Source organism: Mustela putorius, unplaced genomic scaffold, assembly GCF_011764305.1.
Source record: "Mustela putorius furo isolate JIRA1106 unplaced genomic scaffold, ASM1176430v1.1 tig00003859_pilon_pilon_pilon, whole genome shotgun sequence".
NCBI lineage: Eukaryota > Metazoa > Chordata > Mammalia > Carnivora > Mustelidae > Mustela > Mustela putorius.
The window spans coordinates 29689410-29714824 of record NW_025422011.1 but is presented as its reverse complement, the minus strand read 5'-3'; the positions used below and the strand labels follow the sequence as shown (position 1 = coordinate 29714824).

The 25415-nt window shown below is 47.0% G+C and overlaps 1 protein-coding gene across 18 annotated transcripts in view; it reads left to right on the top strand.

Moving 5' to 3' along the window:
- TEAD1 (TEA domain transcription factor 1) overlaps positions 1–25415 on the top strand; it is a 261179-nt gene that overhangs the window by 210777 nt on the left and 24987 nt on the right. For 16 of the 18 annotated variants that reach the window (XM_045065808.1, XM_045065807.1, XM_045065805.1 and 13 more), the window contains one exon: positions 9669–9842. The exons of the other annotated variants lie outside the window; for them this stretch is intronic. In XM_045065808.1, the coding sequence (XP_044921743.1) occupies positions 9669–9842 (174 nt within the window). The remainder of the gene's footprint in view (positions 1–9668; positions 9843–25415) is intronic. 18 annotated transcript variants of the gene reach the window in all.

Here is a 25415-nt window from a genome sequence, read left to right as displayed (position 1 = left end):
AAGGACCAAACCAGGGCAGTGGCCTGGCCAGGCCCAATGGGGTACAGAAAATAGGGAGTGTCCGAGGGGAAAGGCATCAAAGGCCTTGGGTCTGATTAGCTATGGGAGGAAGAGCATAGTGGAGATGACTGTTTTGGGGACCAGAGACGGTACTGTCATTTGAGGAGACGTGGAGCAGAGAGGAAGCAGGATTGCCATGTGGTCATGCCCTTGCCTCTCATCATCGAAATAAACCTGCTGAAATGGGTATTAGAAACAGGCTCAGAGAGTTTAAGTAACTGAGCCCGGGAATCAGCTCATCGACGGCAGAGCTGGAGATTGGAAGTTGGTCTGCATCCAGTGCCCGTGGTTTGAGGAACTGGAGGGGAGGTGGCAGCGATAACCCGCGTTTCGGGAGGTCTTCCTTACCAAGCAAGTGCTTTATCGTGGATTCTCTCACAGTGTGACTTGGAGGGGACCAGGCATGGAAGGATCATCCAAGAAGAAGGACGTTTCCCCAGCACCTCTTCTTTGGGGAAGGCCAGGGCAGGCCTCTGAGGAGCACACCCTGCAGTTCCGCAGACATGTCCTGCAGATCCCCTTTTTTTTTTCCAGAAAGGCGGTTGGTCAGTGTGACCCCATGAATGATTTAATTTTCATATTTTTATAGCTCCTTTCCAAGGCCTAAAGTCACAGATGAACCGAAATTCCTTTGTTAGATCACAGAACCTGGTTTTGGTTGGGAAAATGTGACTAGCGCAGCTCTCAGGAGGTCTGAAATCCATGAGGCCTGTGGCAGAATGAAGGGCAGGTGGTTTGAGTGGGGACTAGATTGGAGAAATACAGAAGTATAGCCAGGTGGAAACTCCAGAGGGCCAGAAACTCCCCTACCAGTGTTGTGACCGGGCGGAGAAGGGCAGGGTTTGGAGAAGCCTCCAAAACTGGCTGCTGTGGCCACTGGCGGCAGTGCATTTATGGATTCATGGGGAGATGGCTGTCTGGGCAGATCTGGTTTCTGGTCCTTCAGAAAGAGGCCCCTTCACCACCACCACCCCCCCCCCCCATTTATGGCTGCGGTCGATCTCATTAATAGTACACCTTTGTACCGGCGTCTGTGCGGCACGCTGGGGCTCACACAGGACTGTCGTGTTTGCTCAGTCGTTGGAACTTCCCGTGGACCCGTGGAGGCCAGGTGACAGCCCCATGTTCAGATGGAGGAAGCCAGGACCCAGGAAGGTTAAGCAGCTTGCCATGGGCTGCACACCCCAGAAACAGCAGCAGACCTGGCTTCTGCTCCCTGTGTCGGTAATGGACACGCCCGTGTTTAGTATGTATGGTCAGAAAGCACCTCCAGCCTTCCCAGATCTCCGAGGAAGCCTACAGCGGAGGTCTGATGGTGGGTCGTGCCCAGTGTTTATGTGCAGCATTTGGGGGCTGGGAGGCTGGTGCACTGTGGTGTGGTGTGTGGTTTTCTCCGCTCTGCCCTGTGCAGCGGCCAAGCCATCCTCGCTGCTGCCTCTCCCAGCGGTGCATGGTTTACTCTCGTGTCTGAGCCGCTCCGGGCACTCACTCTGCGTTTTCCTTGCCATCAGGGGGACGAGGCAATTGAAAGCATCTGGAAATCTGGGTTTTATGGACGTTTCACAGAGGCCTGGCTAGGCTCCATCTGTTCTCCTTGGCAGGTTGGCACCCCCATGTGCCTGCCTTCCCACTTGCTGTCCATGCACGTGGCCCGTGGGCTCTTCCAGCCGCACCCTGGTGGGGGAAGACAGCCCCTCTGCGAAGGTGGTGGTGGAAGTGGGAGGCAGGGCTGAGGTGAGGCCTTTTGGTGTGAGATCCCGGCAGGAAGGACTGATTTTTGCTCCGTATTCTTTGCTCTCAATGCTGTTTATTTTTGAGAGGAGCACAGGGGAGGGGATGAAGCAGTGCCCGGGTGCCAAGTAGCCAGAAGAGGGCCGGTGCCTTGGAGCAGTTAACAGATGAGGAGAGGCCCTGCTGGAGTTGGAGCCCAACCCAGCCGCACCCCACCACTCGCCCACAGCCACTCCCTGTCCTTGCAGGGCCTGGGGGTTATCACAGGCTGCCAGAACTGTCCTGGGGATGTGTGGACAGAGCCCAAGCAAGAGAAGGACAGGATACAAATGTAGGTGATCTGTCCATCCCCGTTATGTTCTGTCTTGTACATTAGCCCCCCCCTTGACATGAGTTATTTGTCTTGGTTTCTTAAAATTCCTAAGTGGATTATAATTTTTCCTCTTGGTATTATTTGACAGCAGTCATTTTTCAAGGTTTTACTGCGTTCTTCAGATACTTGGGATTTTTTGAAACAAGTTTGGGAGAAGACCGCCACCTTCCTGTCAGACGAGGTAGTGCAGCTCCGGTCCGAGGAAGCAGCGCCCAGTGCCAAGGACAGGAAGATTTGTCTGGGTTTCTCTGTCCTTTTTCACAGACAGCGAGCTGCCTCACCAGGGGTCTCTGGAATAGAACCTATTAGCCATGCTTTCGAAAAAGAGGAAAGAAAGAAAAGAAAACCCAGTGGCCGCTTTTGGGAGTTGGGCTGTTCCGGTGTGTCTCCTCAGTGGTGACGGGCACTTTAAGAGCAGGCTCTCTGTGCTTCAGGGAGTGGGCATTGACGTGGCTGAGGGAAATTCGGGAGCCAGATCACTCCAGGCTGTGGGTGCACATCACCCCACCTCACCCCCGCCTCACGTTACAGTGACGAACAAGTAGGAATCACCCTGTGTGTCTCAGGTGTTCCTTTTAATCTCTGCTTTAAGTTTTGGTATTTTCCATTTCGTGGCTATCAGCAGGATAATCTTAATTTCACATGATCTTCGTCTGAAGTAAAGAAACAATCATGATTACTTGGCAATAATAGTAACAAATTCTGTGCAAGCCCAGAGTTATGTATTTTCCACACGTTATCTCACATTATGTTTGTACCACTTCTTCAAGATAGGTACCAGGATTACCCCTGCATTATGGATGTGGAAGCTGCCTCAGGGCGCTGAACTTGCCCATTTTATTTACTTTATTTATTTTATCTTTTAAGATTTTATTGATTTATCTGACAGAGAGACAGCAAGAGAGGGAATGCAAGCAGTGGGGGTGGGAGCTGGAGAAGCAGGCTTCCCTCTGAGCAGAGAGCCCAAAGCAGAGCTCAGTCCTAGGACCCTGGGATCATGACCCAAGCCGAAGACAAACACTCAACCAACTGAGCCACGCAGACGCCCCTGAACTTGCCCATATTAGATGACCCCACTCGGAAGTGGCCCCTGCACCAGGACTCAGACTTGGACCCCAGCTGACTCCAGAGTTCCAGTGGTCCTCACCCTCTCTGCAGCCTCCCCAAGCAGCAGGGAGGGGAGGAGAGGCGGGAGCAGGAAAGAGAGTGACCTTAGAACTGATTTGGAAAAGGAGGAAAAGTCCTTCGTTAAACCCCCAGGGTAGCTAAATAGCCCAGCGCCAGTAACTTTTTTGAGTTTTAAGGATTACATTCACCTTTGTCGCTGTTTACGACTGCTGTGAGGAATGACTGCGGGGATTATAACCATGAAAAAAGCAAATGAGCATTTTCCCAAGTCAGAAGAGAAAGCTGAGTATTATGATTGAGCTGCGGGACAGTCTTTGTTGAGGTAGGGCTTTGCTGGGGAGTGCTGGTGTTTTGGTGAACCCTGCAAGGCAGACAAGAACCCCGGCTTCTGCTAAGCCCTCCTGAGTATTTTAGCCATAGGAAGACTCTGTGATCTGACCAAGTTCCTCTCCAGCCAAGGGAACTTGTGACCAGCTAGAATAAACATCCTGAAGCACAACTCTCAATATTTTTGTTTCCCTTTATAGTTGTTTCTCTTCCTCAAAAAACTCCGTGATGTTCCAGCGTCTTTTTCAGTTGGCTGTTTATTTAATTTAATAAAGTCATACACGTGCTTTGTATATAAAACAAATTGAACCAGACTCACGGCCAGTAAAGAAAAGCGGCAGTCCTCTGCCCCATGTCTCCTCACCTCCCGGTCCTACTCCTTAGGGACAGCTACTTAACAGCTTTTTCAGCCATTTCTTCCTATATTCTCTCCATATTTCAAAAAAAAACATGTTCACGCTGTGTATTTCAGCCTATTAATTTCGGACAGCTTCTGTTGACTTCTTACTGTGGAAGACCAGGACTTAGCTCTCTAAATAAACTGAGAACTTGTTCTCGCCCCTTCCTATTCCCCGGTCTGGTTATATCACAATTTTTGGTTTAATTAACACCCAGTGTTTGTATTACAAGCCTGTAAATGTCACATACAGCATGGTTCATGTGTGATGTATTAGAACCATTTCCTGGATTGTAGAAATTTTTTTTCCTAGGGTTGGTTATTGCCTTTTCTTTGGTCTGGTTTTTACGTACCTATACAAATTCACCTCCAACGTTTCTAACAGAGTTCTCCTACTTTTCTCCAGATGGTCGGACAACTCAGAATCTTTTCAGGTTATTGTCCCTTTGGTGACACCCCTCCAGCAGCCCCCAGCTTCTCGTGCACCCTGGACTGGCTGCCCTCCAGGTCAGCCTCCCAGCTACTGGGCTGGTGCATTCTTCGCTCCCTCTTCTGGATTAGGGCCCCATCTTCCTCTTGCCACATAGTCCCTCATTTTGTGAAAACACCCTGCTGTGCCTAGTTTTTAAGAGTTGCAAGAAGGAAAATTTTCTGAAACTTAGAAGTTTGTGTTCTACTCTCAGATGCAATGGGGGAACTTGGGTCTCATCCTGGTTTCCACCTTAGACTTGTGAAACTTGAGGGACATTTTCAAAGGAGTTCCACATGGGTGCTCCTTGCTCACCCGTACCACTGTATGTTTAGTGTGGAGAAATACAGCCATTCGTATGAAAAGAGCAGGCGAATGCTGCCTTAAGTCACGTGATGTGTAGGACAGGGGATGTTGACCGTCGTTATTCCCAGTCTTCTTTGTGGGAATCATTGAGAACATTATATTTACATAGGCAAATATGTGCTTCTGACTGTAGGGGCAGTAAGCTAGCTCCATACCTTCAATTCTGTAGGTTCTTTAGAGAGGGCTTTTTTACTATTAGGCCATGGAATCCCTGTGCCTAGCATAGAAGGTGTCAGGAATGCTGATTCCTTCTACTGAAATCCATAAAAGCAACAAGCACAGTGAGTACCTTTTTGGTTGTTGTCATTGATATGTTAATAGTCAGCATATCTCCTGAGTGCCTAAAGAGACTTCTTTTTGTAATTGAGCAAACCAATTTTAAGCTCTGTTTTGGAAATCAAAACAAGAAATGTAGTCTTGGGCTTTCATACCAGGACTTCTTGACATGGACTCTGTTTCTGTTTCTGTATTGCCCCCAACACTTGGGATTTGAGTTGTTGCTGTTGGTGTTGTTTTGCAAACATTTGTTTCCTGCCCTGTAAAATAGAATTGCCCTTCTTTGGTTTTGTGCTTCACCTTTGGTTTTGGGGAAACCAGCCCTGATGCAAAGAAAATGGGATGTATTGGGGAAGGAGAGAGGGAAATAAGGTACGCGCCCTTGCCTTCTTCCCTTACAAGGAGGACTGACAGGAAGGGAGGTAGTTAGAGCCTTACCAGATGGTTTCGTCCGAGTTTTGATTTTACCAAAACTTAAACCGAAACATATCGGGTGAATTTCTTCTTCTCGGTCTTCTGGATTTGGGGACAGAGGGATTCCTGACCTACCCAGGTTGAATTAAGGGGAGAGGGAGGGCTGTTTGTCTCACTGCTGTGGTCTCCAGGATACCTTTTTTAGTCCTTTGTATTCTTAGAAACAAAGTCACCTCTTGGCAGGAATAAAGGCACCCAGATGCCAGCAGTCAGGGTTTGGTTTCACGTCACCAGCCTTGGGGAGGCAGTGCCCGGTTTCCTTTGGCAAAGACAGCCTGCCCTTCTCAGTTCATTTCAGCCACTCGGGCACAAAGGTAACTTCCTCAAAATAGAAACCTTTGAAGACTCCTGTCGGCTGCATCTCTGTTTGTCCTGAATTCTAATCTAACTTCTTAGGATTTTGGAAATGCTAGTTAACCCCCCCCCCCCCACACACACACTTTTTTTCCTCAAATCAGCTTTCAGAAAACATGGATCTAAGTGAGAAGGGTTGAGACACTTTCTGCTGGAGACAGTGTGGTTGACGTTTGCAGCAAATGCACGGGCTGGGTCGCTGACCGGTCCAAGTTTTATTCTTAACTCCAGGACTATTCCCGGAAGTGTGACCTCAGACAACTCTGTACATTTCTGAACTTCCATTTCCCCATGTGTAATGACTTCAGTAAAATGTCCCTACGGTGTCATTGCGAGGCCAGGATTACCCGAGGTCGCGTAGATAGAGAGCACATTACACAGAGCCGTGAATGGGCACGGCTCTTCTCCTTCCTTTGGGCCCAGGAGAGGCCCACAGCCCGAGAAGCTTGTTAGGAGAGGGCCAGAACCAAGGCTTTGAACAGTTACATGGCTTCACAACTTGCTTCTAGCTCCTGGCTTACTTGTGTTTGTGTTTTCTTTGCTAGGCAAGAGGGGTAGCTCACACAGGAAGTTCTTCTCTTCTCCCCCAGGATCTAGTAATCTCACGTAATAATAAACCACAACAGTAGTAACCTTAGCAGCTACGATTCATCCAACACTTCTTAGATGCCAGGCCCTCTGCCGAGCACCCTCCACGCCTTATTCCCTCCCCCTCCAAGTCCTGTTGTGAATTTTACATCCTGTGTCCCCATTGCTCATAGGAGCAAAACTGAAATTGCAAGTTCCCCTCGGGCTCCAGCGCATTTGTGCCTGGCACTCAGCACTTTGGTTTTCAGCCATATCTTCAGGCCCCAGGTAAGGTGGGGTAAATACTGCCCGCCCTTTGCCTTTCTGTCCTCTTGACATCTAGAGGTCCTGCATTCCAGCAGGACACTGCAGGGGCCTTTGGATGACGGGAGCAAAAAGACCCCAAGTCTCAGCTTCTCACCTCCATCCCCAGCTCTGCCTGCCCGTCGGCAGCTGCCAAGGAGGAGGAGCTAAGAGTCAACAGACAGACGGGCCACAGGTGGCCCCATAGCTCTGCTCATGTTGACTTCCAGGCCATAAACTCCCTGCCTGCAGGTGGCACAGGATGGAAAGGGTACCTCCCAGAGGGGGTTGGGTGGCGCTGGGAGCTTGCTGCCGGCAGAGGTTAGTAACAAGTGTTGGGTGGGTGGACGTGCAGAAGGCCCATCATCTGGATGATGAAAGAGCAACACCCTCTGCCCGCAGCTCTCAGAATGGTGGGGAAGCAGAGAAGGGGCAAGGGAGCTAGACACAGGCACACACTACTCGTTCATCTGTGCCTCTCTGGCTGCCTTTACACCAGCGTCTGTGTCCCCAACTTGGCCGGTGGTGTTTTTTCTCCTGCCCACTAATGAGAATGGAAGCTCGTTAGCAAGAGTGCCTCATGCATTTCTGTGGGCTTTCGTTGGCTTATAATTTGAAAAGATGATGTGACGGCAACATTTGGAAACATTTATAAAAAGGTCAGGGGCCTTCCATTGTACCCCATAATCTCAGCTCCCCAACCTGGCTTTGACTATATTTTAAAAATTCTCTTCCCTTACAGGCAGACTCTGTCCCTGCAGAGTGGTTCCCAGCCCTCCATTGCACCCGGAAGCTAGCAGCTAGCTGGGGAGGGGCTGATCTGTGCCAGAGCTTCACAGGTCCCCCTTTTCCATTTCACCCGATACCTCTTAGAGATTTGGAAACTCAGGTAGAAATATCACTCTGATGGTTGAGCAGGAGAGGGGCTCAGCCCTCTCCCAGGAGATGCCAGGCTCTGGCCACCATCCCCGGGTGTCCGGTACCATGGACAACTGACATTGGATGGGATTTCGAGCCTCCTGCCCATTGGCTCTCTGGCCAGAGATCTCGTGCCTATGTAGCAAGTCATGGATTTAAATCAGCATTTCTTCAGGATACATCTAGAGGCTTTTGTGACCACAACGAGTGGAAACTTTGGGTTATACCAAGTTAAGAACTTTTTTAAAAAAAGATTTCATTTATTTATTTGCCAGAGAGAGAGAAAGAGCAGGAGTAGGAGAGCAACAGAAACAGGCTCCCCACTGAGCAGGGAGCCTGATGCAGGACTCAGTCCCAGGGCCCTGGGATCATGACCTGAGCTGAAGGCAGACACTTAATGATTGACTGAGGCACCCAGGAGCTCAAGAAATGTTTTTTAACTATGCTGAAAGAAGGGGGGTTTTACAAAGCAATAATAATAGCCAACATTTATCATTTGCTGTTCATTGAACCTGTGAACTCTCGTAAGCTCTTTGTATGAAGTTATTCATGTAAACCCCATACCATCCCTAGGAGGCAGAGGCCAGCACATTCCCCATTTTACAGACGGTGGGGGTGGAGGGCGGCTGTAGCACTTGCCCAGTGTCTTAGCTAATTTCCAGTGGGTACAAAGTTTTGTGCTCGAGCAGGCTGAGTCCAAACCCCAAACTCTTACCCAGGACACAGTATGCTCCTGGTAGGCGGCTTTCAGCAAGCCGCCTTTTACTTGGGATTTCTCATTTCTAATGACATTAGTACTCCGAAGGACTCTAGTTGCAGAAATAGCCCCTTAAACTTGAAAAGCAAATAGGGACTGCCAGGTAAGTAGGGACATGGAATGTCTCACATGAGCTCTGAGCTCCCCACAACCCCCAGATGTCCTTGGTGTCATATTAGGTTGGTGTTCTAATCTTCTTAGCCTGACAGGCAGGCCTAGAGGGTCTGGAGTAGAAAGTTGAGGCCAGCGGCTCTCAAACCTGGCTGCATACTGGAATTCCTTTTATGCCCATTAAAAATTACTGATGCCTGGCCTCATTTTCTAGGATTCCCCTGTAGTCTGGATGGCCCCAAGGATTCGTGATTTTTTTTAATGTTCCTTGAGAACCATTGATTTGGATAACTGCTTTGTGGTCTAGTTAACCATGTTTTATACCAAAGCAAGGAGAAAAAAGGGTCTCTTTCATAAGTTATATGACTTAACCAGGTTTTGGTTGATTGGTTGGTTGGTTGGTTTGCGAATGAGGGACCTGTGTTCTCTGATTAACAGCCCCATGTGACCTTGAATCCTCTCCATGATCTCTTCTCCTGACCCTAACTTTTTACTGACAGCCCCTATGCAGGAGCTCTACACTGGTTACTAAGGGGACTGGTGAGAGAGAGGCTCAGCAGTCTTACGCCTGTTGAAGGAAGTAGGTGGCTACCATTGCCCAGAGTACTGCGTCCATGCTGTTGCTGGGCGAGCTGGAGCAAGAAGTACATTCTGGATGACAACGTTCGTTGACTGACCACACACATACTCCTTGTTGGGCTGAGCTGTGAATATTGGGCTCCAAAGGGTTTTGCTGTCATTTTCAGTTGAGTCAGGCAAAACTGGGTGAATAGGAGAGTTTCTTGGTTTGGTAGTCAGGTAACCTCAGTTGTATTTATTACTCTATGAAAATCCTTTTTGAGCCAAAGTAGATACCCCTGTCAATGAAAGACAATGATGCTTTTAACTCTGTAATGGCTTTTCTTAACATCTTCATCTTTTCAAAGGCACAGACTGTAGGCATTTAAGGTGTAAGTCCGGGATCTCGAGATCGCTGCTCCTCCTCCACCTCAAGACGGATGTGCCCCAGGTTGACCAGAGGGTTTGTAATGGGAATGTTTCTGTTGGTTTCTTACAGTACAACAAACACCTCTTCGTGCACATTGGGCATGCCAACCACTCTTACAGTGACCCATTGCTCGAATCAGTGGACATTCGTCAGATCTATGACAAATTTCCTGAAAAGAAGGGTGGCTTAAAGGAACTGTTTGGAAAAGGCCCCCAAAATGCCTTCTTCCTCGTAAAATTCTGGGTGAGTAAGACATTGCTGTGGTGGCGGTGGGTTTCGTCCAGATGGGCGCCTCCCGTAGGTGAGTGTGGAGCAGCGCGGCTGGTTGTGGGGTGCTTGCTGACTGCACCTGGGGGGCTGTCCCCAGGCTGGCCTTGTGGTCCCCCCTTGGGTCCAGACACACCCAGGCAGAATATGGTGTCCCCGCCCCAGAGCAGGAGAGACGGGAGGCCTCTCTGGGCTTCTGGGCTCGCTCAGGCAATGGCTGGAGACTTCACAGATGGCTATGGTTGTGATGGAAAACAGGGCAAACCCTCCTTGTGTTCTCATTCCATTAAGCCACCTAGAAATTCCACTGGAGCCCAGGACCTGAGGTGGACTGGGGCTGCGATGGAGAGAAGGTTTCACGCTTCCAGATTTTGTAAGCAGTAGAGAGAATACAAAATGGCTTCACCCAGTATGTGCTTTATGGCTTTATGGCATTAAAACAGCAAGGGCAGATTTCCCCAGCTCCGGGGGCTTGCTGCTGTCCCACGGCCTCTGAGAGGAGCTTTTCTCTTCTCTTTCCACTAGTCAACCTCAGGCCAGGGGACAGCCAACAGGTCACAGGCGTGAGTGTGATTGGTGTGTGTGGGAGGTGAGGACACCAAGGCAGCCAGACACCAAAGGACCTTTTAGCAACAACCCTTAATAAGGCTTCAGTCTCTAGAAAAATAAAAAGAAAAGCTCTTCCAATGTTTATACATCTGAGCATGGCATTCAAGGCCCCAAGCGAGGAGGTGGCAGGGTGTTTTCCTCACCAGCTGCCCTGTGCCCAGCTGCTCTGTGTGTCTGATGGACTTCTTACTGTTTCTTCTCTCCCTTGGGGCCAACTCCTCCCTCCTTTGGGATGGTGGCTCCTATATCATGGCACCTTCTCCCCTTTACACAGACCATCAATTTTCATTTTACTCCCCAGTGTATTGTATAGTTAATCAGTTCCCATGCTGGGTCATGACCACTTGGATGTGTGTCCCACTCCCCTCTGGACCCGTCCTGCCTCCAAGGTACCCCACTCCTAAGAGTGGCTCCCGCTTACTGAATGTCTGCTGGGGGCTGGGGGCCGTGCTCAGGCTTTCCACTTCCACGCACTTCTCCAGTTCTCACAGTGGTAAGTGGAATTGGCCTCAGGTCCAGCTAAGAAAACAGAGACTCCGAAATGGGCCCTGGGCCTTGTAATTAGATTAGGTTTGGTGGTAGTGCTTCTGCTGTCTTTCCTGGCTGCTTCACACCCTGTGAACCCCAGCTCCTGGGAAGGGTGGAGAGGATCTGTCCACAGAAGACACTTCACTTCTCCAATACTGAGCCAACGCTTTGTATAAGAAAACCCAACACATGGGGAAACAAGTGAATAAATTAAAGAAAAATACATGTTTTAAATTTCTTGGAGAACTTCCCTAGTAAATTTGGTATGTTTAGTGTCTTGTGTCCTTACGTGGGAACTAGATGGCATTTTTCACGGTTCTGTATTGAATTTGGGTTGTGGATCTAGCCTTCTACTTACATTAAGGTTCTTGGGATGCATCATACATGTGGATAACCGGAACAAGCAGTAATACCTTTCTAAATTGGGTGCTGACCCTTATGATTTGAATGGTGGTTGGAGGTCAGTTATTATGTGGTAACACGGCAGTTTTCAACGTGTGGCCTGGGGACTCCTGGGGAGTTCACCAGTAGCCTTGCAAGGGGCGGAGAATGCTGGAGCGATTGTCACTACGACACTGAGGCATTATTTGGCCCGTGCCAGCTGCCGATACGCACGCTTAAGGGTGAAACCCTCAAGACGCTGGAGGGTGAAACCACTGAGACTTTGGCTTAATCAGTGGGTGCACACACACAATTTAAAGAAAGGGAGAGAGAGAACTAGTTACACCAAGAATGTCCTTTATAAGTTTTTGATGTCTTGGACCTAGAGGCCACATTGCAAACGAATGCCTTGAGCCTGCCGGCCTGCCCCTTCTCGAAAAGAAACTGACTCTATTTATGGCCAAAGATTCCAGCTTTCTAGTAAAAATAAGAATTTTGGAAAGCTCCTATCCAGCTCCATGAACTTGACAGCTTCTCAATACTTAAAAGACTTTTCTGGTGACATCGACAGCCATAGTAACAAAAATTATTATTATTATTATTTTGGTATTATGTAATAATACTGTGGCTTTTCATGTAATAGCATTTGGAAAGTTCATTGATACAGTTTCAGATTCCACACTGCAGCTAACTTTTTAGAAAGATTTTTATTTATTTATTTGAGAGAGAGCATGAGCAGGGGGAGAGACAGAGGGCGAGAGAGAGAGAGAGAGAGAGAGAGAGAAGCAGATGCCCACTGAGCAGGGAGCCCAATGCAGGACTCGATCCCAGGACTCCGGGATCATGACCTGAGCCGAAGGCAGATGCTTGACCGACTGAGCTACGCAGGTGCCCCAACACTCAGCTGATTTGTCTTAGTGTAGTATCAAAGAAAAATGCCACAGTTACCGAAAGAGCCTATGAAAATACTCTTGCCTTTTATAGCTCCTGATTTATGTCAGGCTGGATTTTCTTCATGTACTTCAACCAAAACAATGCATCAGACACTTAGAAGCATGTGTGAGAATCCAGGTGTTTTCCTGAAAGGCACACATTAAATATATTTCCAAAGGGTAGAATAGTACTACTCTTCCAATCTTTCTTCTGTTTTTGACAGCCTAGGTATGTCCAATTTAAAAAAAAAAGATATAGTTTATTTTTTTAAGTAGGAAATGAATATGTTTAAAATGCTCTCCATTTAAATTTCCAATACAGAAAGTCTAGATGGATATAACCTGCAGAAACCAAAGTTCTTTGAGGTCCTCAGTGGATTTTTAAGAGTAGAAAAGGGTCCTGAGATGAAAAAGTTTGAAAGAAAAAGAAGTCGTTCTACTCAGGTTAATTGTAATTAATCAGAAATGGTTGGATATGATGAAAGGAAGCTATTTTCAGTATTTTCAAATGAAACGGTATTGGTTTTTAATAATAAGATTTCTTATAATGGGCATGTTATTTGGGTATAAAGTGGAATGGAAAGTCTTTAGAAAGTTGGTCTTGTTTTTGCTTCCAAAATTTCCCATTTGGCTTGGGATGATTTTAATAATTGCTTTCAGGGATGTGGCCCTTTGGTCATGGGTCCCCAAGTAATGAGGTCTAGATTGAGGATGTGTAGAGTGTGGTGCCTGGTGTGAAAGGGCCACATTTAGAAATAGTTGCTCTGAGATTAGATATAAATTTATTAAATTAACATTTGCAGGATTAAAATTGAGCACTTCTGTGAATTGTGTTGGAAGACTTCACACCTTCTGTATAATTATAAGCAGTACTTAACCTTATAAAGACATTCGGTCTCAACAATGTTAGATGAGGAAAGGCCATTTGAATTAGGTTTATAATATGCGGCAATTTGAAGTCTCATTGGCTTCCTCTAATGCCTCAGTGAGAATAAATTATGCTTAGAATATCTATCCTTGGATATCAGGAACGGATGTTTCTTAAGCAGGTCCGACCCTTCCTTTGATATATTTTGTGTATCAGCAATTTGCTTAGCAGATTTTCTTGGTTTTGTGTGAATTCAGTAAATTTCAACAGAGATCCTACACCCGGTCTTGATCCGCAACCCTTTTGCCCTCTGTCTCAGAGTGCCTGGATTCTCTAGGTTGTCAAAATCAGGCTGACTCTTGCCTTGCCCGTAGGATTGCTCCCCAAAACTGTTTTCAGAACAGCAGCCACATGCAGCCTGGGCTCAGTGGGGTAGACAAGGTCAGGAGTTTGCTGTGGAGGAAGTACTGAGTGCAACCCCAAGTGAGTGTCTGTACCTCAAGGTAAACGGCATGCTGGCACCAGGTAGCAGTCACTCCGCTGTTCTCAGGGTGGGGGATCCCAACTCAGGCCCCAATATGGAAATGACAGGCAGAGGCAAAGATGCCAGTTGGTGCCCCCTACCGTGTTAGCCTTATCCTCTCTCATGCCTTAATGATGGGGGACACACAAAGGCCCCTGTGGATGGCTATGTATCTGGTGAGATACTTTTTTTTTAGTAAGAGCCTTATTGAGGTATAATTTGCAAACCATAAAATTTGCACCTTAAAAGTCAGTAATTTTAGGGGCACCTGGGTGGCCCAGGCATGATCCTGGGGTCCTGGGATTGAGCCCCGTGTCAGGAAGCCTGCTTCTCCCTTTCCCATTCCCCTTGCTTGTGTTCCTTCTCTCGCTGTTTCTCTCTCTGTCAAATAGATAAGTAAAATCTTAAAAAAAAAAAATTCAGTGATTTTTTTTTTTTTAGAAATATTTATAGAGTTGTATAACCATCACTATAATCAAATTTAGAGTATTTGTGTCATTCCAAAAAAGATCCGTTGTGCCTGTTTACAAGCAATCCCTGTTCCCACTCCCAGCCCCAAACAACTACTAATCTACTTTCTGTCTGTACAGGTTGGCCTTTTCTGGATATTTCATGTGAGTAGACTTCTTCAGGGTGTGGTCATTTGTACCTGGCTTCTTCCCCTGCATTCCTTTTGATGGGCATTTATGTCACAGCGTGCCACTGGTTAACTCTTCTCTGTCGCCTAGGACCAGCCCGTCATACAGACATACCACGGTTTTGCTCATCCATTTACTAGTTGATACACTTGTGGACTGTTTCTCCACTTGAGGCTTTGGTTGAGTAATGCCACTCTGAAGTCTTTGTGTACAGTCTATGTGTGGACCTACGGTTTCGTTTGCAGCATTTTTCTTGGCATTTTTCCCATAGGAATAGAATTGCTGGGTCACCTGGTAATTCCCCATTTAACTTAAGAAACTGCCAAGCTGTTTCCTTAAGCGGTTTCTACCATTTTACCTTGCCACCAGTGAGACGGTCACTCACCAACCACCTTCTTTGGCCATATGGCTGCCAGTGTTTGGGTAGGGAGAGATAGGAGTGAGCCTGGTAGGTAAGGGGCTGGCCAGTGCGAGCACCAAGGCACAAGGGGCAAGTGAGGCCCATTCGGGGGAGTTTGGGAGCCTTCAAGACCTTGAGGTGATTTGCAGCACCTTGCAGGGTCTTCTCGTGTATGGAACACGTGGGTGGATGGGAAAATTAGGAAAGCCAAAGGATCCGGGTTTGGTCGTGTCAGCAGTAGGCAGCAGTCAGTGGTTTTAAAGGTTTTTGAACCAAGAGAGGATCTGGATTCTTCTTACTGTACGATGACTTCATTTGCATTTTGCCTTCTCTATTTTTATTCTTTTTCTTTTCCTTTCCATGACCATCTCCTATTTATTTCCTTTCTCCTCCTTCCCGCCTACTTTTCATTCACTCGTGTGCATTTTAATCCTATACCATATTTAACTACAAAGAGAGGAAAAGCTTTTGAGGGAATGGGAGGGAAGGGGCTTCTCTCTTGGAAAGTAGTTGAACGTGACTTAATGAGTCTTTTCGGAGCCAGACATAAGCACGTCCATGATATTTCTGAATCCTTGTGAGGACGTGTGATTACTCCCACTTTCCTCATGAAGAAACACCCTCACAGAAGGGAAGAGTAATTTCCACAAAGTCACACAGTCCATCAGTGCTGGGCGAGCTGGACTTGGGAATCCATGCCCTCTCCATGATATGTGCTTGTGGCCTCTGCAGGGAGCACAACCCCCTCCTCTGACCTGATCTGGCTGGAAACCAGTGATGGTAACCGAGGGGAAGCAGACCGGTTTCTTGCTCAAGTCCGGTCCCCTTGGGATGCTGTGGTGCGCATTTGTGTGGGGGCTGTGGTGAAGAGACAGCTCCTTCCAGCAAACTCAGATGGGATCCTGAGACCATCAGAATGTGCTTTTCTAAGGTGGGTAGGAACGTGAGTGAGCAGAGCAGGCATCCGCATCAGGCTGGCCTAGCACAGTTTGAAATAAAACAACTTCCTCTTGTCACTTTGCCTCTTCGTCTGTCTTTCTACTCAAAGGCTTTAATCTTTCCTCATTCTCTACAGAAACTATTAACAAGCATGAACGTGCTGTTCTCCCTCAATTCTAAACCTATACGGGTCCCCATCTCAACAGTTCTAGAATGAGGATGTTTCTAGAGATGGCACCCTAAGTGTCTTACCTGCCCCTCCAGAGATGGGGTTTTCATCTCCTGCCCTTGGGGACCTGAGCCAGCATTGAAGGCATCTTCACCACACCCCCATCGCCGTAATTGAGTCATTTTATTTAATTTAAGCTGAATTTATTTAAGCTAAAATGCACCTCTATAGTACTAGCAGTGTACTATAGAGGACAAGTGCGTGTTTTAGCTTAAATTTGAATCCCTACCTAAAACATCTCAGAAAAATGATAGTTTGATGCTAGCATTGAAGTTATTTTTATTTAAAATGTTATTTATTTATTTAACAGAGAGAGCACAAGCAGGAGGAATGACAGAGGGAAAAGCAGACTCCCCACTGAGCAGTCTGGGGCTGGATCCCAGGACCCTGAGATCCTGACTTGAGATGAAAGCAGACAGATGCTTAACCGACTGAGCCACCTGGCCCCTAGCATTGAAGTTATGATTGAGGAGGAATGTGGAACCAGATTTGTGATAAATGAGGCAGACCCTTGCACTGGCAGAAAACCAGACTTCCTTTCTTCCCTTATGAAACAGTGATCAGTCAGGTGCTCCAGGGGCCTTAGGAACAGAAGAGGTCCACCTGCACATGGGCAGACTCGTGCTCCATTTCAGCACTGAGACTCCTGCAGATGGGTTGCCAGTGGTATGGCGGACGAAGCAGCTAATTTAAGATAAAATGCCAACTGTCTTGAAATTGGCCATAGAATTCCCAAAGCTAGACCAGGTGTGGGTGTGATTCCTTCATGAATCCTGAAGGACAGAAACCCAAGTCCCACTGCAGCTGCCTTTAAAAGAAGCTCATTTCCAGCTACATATGGTTTCCTGGAGGAAATGAACCGAATTACGGGTTTAACCAAATAAGAAACACAGTTGAAGCTAATATTTTTGAAGGGGCCTCAAATTCTACTCTTTGTCTACCAGGGTGTTCAAAAGTGTCGAGCTTGGGGATGCTGCTTCAGAGGAAGCCACGTGTTACTTATAACCTCATAGCCAAAAGTGATTTAGAAGAATAATTAGTAGGATGAAGATTTAGTCTTAAACCTTGATTGGAATAGGTGGCTCGGTGGGGTTGAGCTGCTGCCTTTGGCTTGGGTCGTGGTCTCGGGGTTCTGGGATCAAGTCCCACGTCGGGCTCTCTGCTCAGTGGGGAGCCTGCTTCCTCCTCTCTCTTTCTCTCTCTGCCTGCCTCTGTGCCTACTTGTAATCTCTCTCTCTCTGTCTAATAAATAAATAAATAATCTTTGGGGAAAAAAAAAAGAAATTGCATGGATATGGCTCCTGTGGTTAAAGAAAAATTTTAAACACATTTATATAATGTTTCCTTTTTTTTCTCAAGTTATTACAGTAGTGATATTTTTAGAAAACAGGGTTTTTGATGTTACCCTGTGGTCATTCATACAATTTCTTCGAATTAGGGGTGCCTGGGTGGCTCAGTGGGTTAAGGCCTCTGCCTTTGGCTCAGGTCATGGTCCCAGGGTCCTGGAATAGAGCCCCAAGTCGGGCTCTCTCCTCAGCGGGGGCCTGCTTCCCTTCCTCTCTCTCTGCCTGCCTCTCTGCCTACTTGTGATCTCTGTCTGTCAAATAAATAAATAAAATCTTAAAAAAAAAGTTTAAAATTCTTTGAATTAATGATCATTCAGCCTAAACAATTAGTGGTAAATATATTTATATTGTTCAGCTTTCTTAATCTGTTTTTCTGGGGGAAGAAAAAGAAAGGTTAATTTTACTAACCAGAGTGGGTATGAGAAGGTTTAATAAAACAGAGAGAGGGAAGGGGAGTTATCTGGACAGAAGGCAGTCTTTAGAAGATGCTTTTATCTTGATAAAATCACATTTCTTGGACAAAATGATGGACACTATAAATAAAACAACTGGGCATTATGTAAGGAGACACCAGGTGCACATGGAATCCATCAGAATGGCCCCCTCTAGAGTGGCAGCCTGTGTCTAATTGGATTTGCATGATTTTGATTGGACTTGTAGACTTGAGTCTGTCATTTGGAACTAAACCCACCCATTGCCATTCATGGAAAAGGAGGCCTGCAAAATGGAACGAATGGCTCTGCACGGCTTAAACTGCTATCAGCAGGGAAAGGGCCTTTCAGTTCAACAAACCTTCCTTGTCTCTGGAGTTTGGTCTCATCTCAAAATAGCGTTAAGTCCTGAAATTCCAAGACTGGTAATGAGCAGTGGCGTGAGATAGGTGGAAGGAAAATTAGCCAGTCAAACTGCTGTGTTCAGAGGTGTTTCTGAGGCTAACACATAGTAAGTATTCTGGGTAGACTGTGGTTGTATGAGCATCTTCACCCATGGTCTGCTTTTTAGAAACCCTCTCTTACAGGCAGGTTCTGATACATTGGGCACGGGGCGCTGTGCGCGGGGAGAGTCAGTAAACCTGCACATGCATCCATTTTGGTTTGATTTCATAAGAAAAATAATCTGAAGCTTGTTAGCATTTTCTGCTTTGACTGCTGTCTATTATTGCTTCCTTCCTGTTTTCCCCACCCTGCCTCCTAAACTTCTTTGTCGGCCTCCCCCAGGGAGCAGGGATCCCATCTGTAGCTTTTGTGTATCCGGCAGTGCGGCGTACATAGCAGATTTTCGTCATAGTTCTTTTCAAAAAAACTGTTGGCTGAAAAGTCATTTTGTTTTATTCGGTTTACCTGGAGAAATTGCTGTACATTGGGTGCTGGGACATAGCTGCCAGGGAGCCGGCTTGGACAGTGCATACTGATAGAGGAAGCATCTGGTAGCTGGTTGAGTGATGCTTCTGATAGGATGAAGGTCCTGGGGGACCCCTTGATTCATACCCAAGCTTTTCCAGGTTGTCTCTGGAGTTCATTAGGTTCTTATAGAAATAGTTCATCATTAGCATTAATGAGAAGCATATATGTCATTGGTGAGTCATTCAGTCAACATTCAGCGAACTCTGCTTTGATCCTAGAGAGCCAGAGCTGGGAAAATAGACCCAAGTAAAAGGCACACCTTAGGGTCTGGTATGTGATGGCAGACGCACAGGCAGGTTAAGTGACAGCACCATGGAATAGGAGCGCCGACGGAAAGGTGGGGAGCCCAGAGGCAGAAGGAACGCTTGTGGCTTTAGAACATTCCAGAAGGCCTTAGAAAGACCTGGCATTTGAGCAGACTCTTGAAAGAATTGGGTCAGTGGAAGGGGAGCAGGAAAGAGTCCAAGGGAAGTAGACGTTTGTCCAGAGACAAGGAATAATACTGGGAGGCATTGGAAGGTCCCCATGGCCACTGGGCCTTACAGAACTTGAAGAATGATACCGGTTGAGGTAGAAACATTGATCTCCATGGCCATCACTTTATTTAAAAGACTTTCTGAATCCACCTGAAGACAAAAGGCAGAATAGGACAGCCTAGTAAGGGGAGTTTTTTTTAACTTGAACGCTTACACATATCTAGGCGGAATGTAAATTGGAAGTTCCCCGAACTTCTTGGGAGACTCCATCTGACAGCTGTTCCTCTAATGCTTTCTGTCCTGGGTCATTTGGCTCAGTGGTTGCTAACAAAGCCCAGGTCAGGGGTCCGTCTTTTCCCACGTGGAGCTGTTTAACTTTGCTCCCTGCCATGGTTACAGGCTGAGATGCTAAGCCACTCTCCTTGCTATCCAGAGGTCCAGGGGCAAGCAAACACATGATGAGGCATTTGTACTCCCCAGTGTTTGCCCCTTGATGGCGGCATGATTAGCTCCTCTGTAACCATACCTCAAGAAAGCCGTAGAAGGGAAGAACCAAGGTAGCACTATTTGGGTGGTTCTTATGTCCAGACGCAGTTTTGCAGGGAATAAGTGGATTATCTGCACATAATCATAAACCTCTCAGGGGTCTTGGTCAATTGTTTAAAAGTAGACCTCGGCCCTTGGTGATAATATGAAATCCCTCCTCCCTGTGCAGGTAGAGAGCCAAAAGTACATCCTCCCCACCCACCCCATTTTAATTTTCTTTTTATATTACAAAAGCAATGTAAGTTTATTACAAATAGTCCAAGGAGATCAAAAGACCATAGGAGAAAAAGGGAGATTTTCCTACAGCCACGTATCCTTCTTGACGTCTTACCTGCATCTGCAAACATGGTACATCACTTGATTTTACTAAAAAGAGTTAAGCTCCGATGTGAAAATGTGGGGTTTGGAGAGAACAGCCAAGAAAGAATTCTTGAGACGTCTTGGGTGCAAACAGAGTGGGTTTTTTAAAACGATTTTATTTATTTATTTGAGGGAGCACATGTCTGGGTGCGCAGGTGCACAAGCAGGGGGAGGGGCAGAGGGAGAGAGAATCTCAAACAGACCCCTTGCTGAGCATAAAGCTGATGTGGGGCTTGATCCCACAGCCCTGAAATCCTGACCTGACCTAAAATCAAGAGTCGAAAATCAGCTGAGCCACCCAGGAGCCCCAAGTAGGGTGGTTTTGTTAAAGCATGGGGACAGGACCCATGATCACAAAAGGTTGCATTGGGGTTTTGAGGGGTGGCCTATTAAATACTTTCAACTTGGGAGGGATTAGGGATAGGGAAAGTCTCTAAGGAGTTTTAGAAGGTTTCCAGGTCCTAGAGGGGCTAGCTGTTGTTAGGAAAAGGTCATTTCTTACTGTCTAATAAAACCTTAGTCACCAGACCCTCCAGATGTATATCCGTGGGCCATATGCTTGGAGGATGATTGCTAACATATATCTTTGGGTCGGGGGAGAGGATAGAGATAAAGGAAGTTCCCAAAGGAATTTAGACATGTTATGAAGTAGATTTACAGGATCCTGGAGGTTGGGAGAAAGTTAAGATGCCTTTTGCTCTTGGCAAAGTATTAACATTGAGGCAGTTAAGTTTCTAGAGGAAGATCACTCTCCTTGTCTCAAGGACTTGTCAGTGGGCTGTAAGTCATAGGGAAATTTGGTTTTTTTCTTTTGTCTTTGTTCTGCGCACCATGCTCTGGATATTATTTGGCAACTTCATTTTTTTCTTCAACTATCCTGCACAGAAAATGTCTTCTTAAAGCTTTTGCACAAATCTCTTATAGAGATTTGAGAGTAGGTCCCAAGTTTTGTTACTCTTTTTGGTAAACATGATTTGCTAGTAGAGGTGCCAGATTTAGCAAATAAAAATACAGGCCACCCAGTTCCATTTGAATTTCAGGTAAACAGCATACGCTTTTTTAGTGCACCCATGTCCCATGCTGTCTTTGGGATACACATAATAAAAAAAGTTTGTTGGTTTATCTAAAAATCAAATGTCGCTGGGTGGCCGGAATTTTATCTGGTAACTCTACACCTGTTAACTGATCTGTTGCCATTCTACATAAGGCTTTTCTTGCACAAAAACTCCAGACCAGGAGAAGGTCCTGTTTCGGATTGGGAAAGGGTTGGGTCTGGCCGGAGTTGGAACACCTGATAAATGTGATGTGTGCAGGGCTAGCTCAGCTGCGAGCCCGGGGCTCATTAATTGCCTCCATTGGCAAGAACTACCCTGGGCAGCAGCTGCTTTGTACTTGGGGTTTGAGACCTTGGCTCTTTCTTCCCAGCTACTGTGTGACGTCATCAGGGGCAGTTACCTGAAGTTGTGTGGGTGATATTAATTGAATTTTTTTTAAACTAATGCCGGAATTCTTAGGAATTTGCAATGCAAACAGCCAGCCTTTCAGGCAGTGCATATTGTAATTAAAGCAAGCTTTTAAGATTCTTTGAAGTACTAAATGTTTATGAAATTCAAATAGGGGTGCCAATCTGCACAATAAAGGGGCTCTTGGTGTTTTTTTTTTTTAAATCTTCTGTTTTGCAGATGTAAATATATGCCATAATTAGTGGAAAGTAACTTGAAGAACGAGGCTGAGTTTATTCCCATTATTCTTATTTAAAACAGCTGTGGCAGGAGCCCTCCAGCTGCTGTCCTGTTGTGCTGGGCAAGGGCACAATGGTCCGAAGTGAATGCATTCAAGGACTTGCTTCCTCACTCTCCCCCAGTGCAGGTTGCCTTGTTGAGTTGTCCCATGGTCATCCCAGCGAAACCCCTCACCCCAGTCGTCTGATGCGAGGGGGGCTGGCTTCAGGTGTCTGGGCCAGAGGGGCTGATGCATGCAAATGAGTCTGGGCGGGAAGGTTTGGAACAGCCAGAGTCCTTCAGCCCCCCACCCCCACCCCCAAGCACTGCCTCCCGGGCTACGTCTGCCCGCCCGCCGTCTTATTGCCCAGGGCTGAGCGATTGTCCTTTGGCGCCTGCGGGAGCAGCTGCAGGCCCACGTGGTGCCCTGCCTGGCCGAGCCTAGCCATGTGGCAGGCCTGGACGGCCGCCCACAACAGGGCCCGGCTCCCAGTGCCGCCTGCCAAGGAGCCAGATGCTGCCATTGGAAAAAATTGCTTCACAATTTGAAATCTTGGTCCTTTGATCATAGCTCAGAGAGGATGAAGAAGAGAGGTTCAAAGTGGTGGTTTGAAAATGCCAGCGTCTCCTTGCATCCATCAGTGCCTATTAGACTGTCTTTTGTCAGGGACAGTCCTCTTGATGTTTTCATTTCTGCAACCAAGCCATTCCCACCCAGCTCCTCCAAGCCCTCAGGGTTGAGGGAGGCCTGAGTGGGAAGGGAGTGTCCAGCTGCCTCCTCCTTCCCCGACTTGGTGCCCCTGCCTGCCTTCTCCTCTCCTTGTGGGGTTATCTGCTGACTCTCCAGGCCAGCAGGCTTTCTCCCTCTGAAGCCTGTGGCAGAGTGTCTCTCAACAGCCCAGCACTGCTTCTGCGTGAGCCGTGCACTTGGGTTCTTGGCTTGGCAGCTGGAGCGCTCCCGGCGGGGTCCTTCAGCCTCCTGGAGCCTGGTTTCCAGAGCTCTGGGCCTCTGCAGGAACGGCCCCCTGGCCCAGTCCTCCCCTCTGAGGACTCTGCATCCTGCTTAACAGGGCTCGGCCTCATTTTGCCTCACCCATGAAATGGGAAGGAGCATTTCTTTGAAGTCTACTGCTTCTTTATTTCAAATTCCAGAAACACAAAATTAAGCAGTGGAACAGACACAGGAATAAATGGGCTAATGGAATGAGAGGTAATAGAGGAAAAACGGATCCAGAGTCTTTCCTGGTGACTTACATGTTTTCGCTGCATTTAATGAGTGTGAGACAAGGAAGATGGAGGGAAAGTTTCGGGAAGAACTGATGTTTCTTTTTCTTGTTGTTGTTCTTGGTTCTTCACTGTCTGATGCAGTTCTCTTTCTCTGCCTGGCACTGGGACCGCTTCTACTTTGACCTTGTATTGCTTTCCAGGACTTGCCCACAAGTAGACCCTGAAGCCTTTAATTGATTCAACACACATGTATTAACGATTGCCTTTTTTTAATTTCCAGAAAGAATTCTGTAACCTCTCTAATCATCTCTTTGTGGGAAAGATGGTAATTTTTGCTTGTTTGAGCAGTTATACACAAAACTTAAGACTGATCATCATAAACTCACAGGTCAGGAAAAGTGCTGATTTTTTTCTTTGGAGTAAGCCGTCGTTGTAGCTGTTAGCTGTTTGCACACCTTGATCCTTGTGGACTGAGGCTCAGATGGGCTCTGCGGACACTGTTTTTGTTGATTATGAACCACCAATCTTATGGGGTCACACCTCTGTCCATGTGACTCGGGGCTCTGTTCGTACCCTGGGGTGCGTTTTAAATCACCCCGTTACTAGGAGCAGCCGTCAGCATTGTTCCCGGCTAGCACTGTGTCTCCTGTGTGTGATCTCTCCCTATCTTCCTGGTGGCTTCTCAAAACAGGTCTCTTCTGTGCATAAAGAGAAAGGGAGATTCTAGGAACTGACTCCTGTCTGTGAGGTCGGTCAGAGGACTGGGAGACAGTAAGGACAGATGAGAAGTCAGAATACACACATACCCGGCCTAGCCAGAAGGGAGGTCTGAAATCAGGATGGGGTATAATCAAGAGAAATGTAGAACTTGAATCCGGGGAAGTGGATAAGGCCTGAAGAACCTTGTTGGTGGGAAAGGGAAGAGGACAGGTAAGAGTAAGGGGGAAATGAATGAAAATTGCGAATTGTCCGACAGAGGTATACTAGGGTCTGTGTGATTCCAGAAGGCAGAGCTCTAAGTGCAAATTACAAGGGAAGCCAGTTGCAACTTATGGGGTGTGGCAGCAGAGTCCCAACCATGACCTTGGCCGCCAGATCTCTGACTATGTCACATTGCATTAGGGGCCCGGGAGAGAAAACAATGGACAGCCAGAGAAGGACCCAGCCTTGTTACAGGCTTTGAAAATGGGGGAAGGGGCCCAGAGAGAAGGAATGTGCGTGACCTCCAGACCCCCCACCCCACCAAGCTTCCAGCGAGTCTCACAGCACTCCCAGGACCCTGACCTCAACCTGGGCAGACCAGTGTCAAAGCCTCTCCCGCACCAGGTGTAAGATCATCAGTTTGTGTTATTTTTAAGCCACTTAATTTGTGGTCCTTCATTAAAGCAGCCAATAGAAAACTAATACGACAGGAGAAGGAGCTTAACAAGTCTGCCCGGCACATAGTGGTTTCTTAAAGTCGTGGTTTTCCTGTATCTAAAGATACTTAGCCCGAAGGCAGCACAAGTCAGGATGCTGTAGAAAGGATTCCTGCATCTGGTAGTAGGTAGTAGAACGAGCTGGCTTCTAAACCCAGTCCGTATATAGGGTATTTGCTCTAAGGCAGAATGGGCCAAGACTCCTCGGAGGGGCCTGTTTGGACTCCCCATCCCCAGCCGTGTGTGTGTGTGTGTGTGTGTGTGTGTGTGTGTGTGTGTTTAACACTTCAGATCCTGGCCCATTACCATTTTAGGCTGTCTGGTTCCCAAAGGAAAGGATAGGATACAGTTTGAATTTGGGATTTGTTGGGAAGATAAGTTTGCTGGGTTTTGCTGTCTCTTGGATTTTTATATTAATTTGCTTTTAGAAACTAGCCTGTGGTCAGATAAAAGCTGATGAGGAAGAAATAGTTTGTATCTCTGATACCAGTGCATTCCTTCTTACTGTCTTGCCTTCAGAACTGTACGAAATGGGTTTCTCCTGAGTTTTCAGTGGGGGGAAATGAGTCCAGAGTGGGGGTAATGAACTCGGCGCAAACCTCAGGCTCATCCCAGAGTCTGCCTCCTTTGTCGTTGAGTCAGCGTTGGCAGTTCTTCCTTTCATATTACCTTGGCTCCATGGGAGCTCCGAGAATGCATTTCTTTCTGGGATGATGGTAACATCCTCAGCTGACAGATGATTATCTTTCCCATCAATACCTCCTCCTAGTAAATTCCCGGAGAACAGCGGTGATACGGTTGGATGGCTACATGATTTTTTTCCCTGTTCAAGAGTAATTGCCGAGCAGTTGTAGTCGCAAATTGGTTATTTACTGTCCGTTGAGAAGCATTTTAAAAAAACGAACCTGTTAAATTTATACTAATAATTAAAGTTTCTCAACTGTTAAGAAAAGTAAGATAATGCAAAAACTATCTGTTCGTCTTATCAAAATGGGAGCTAAAATG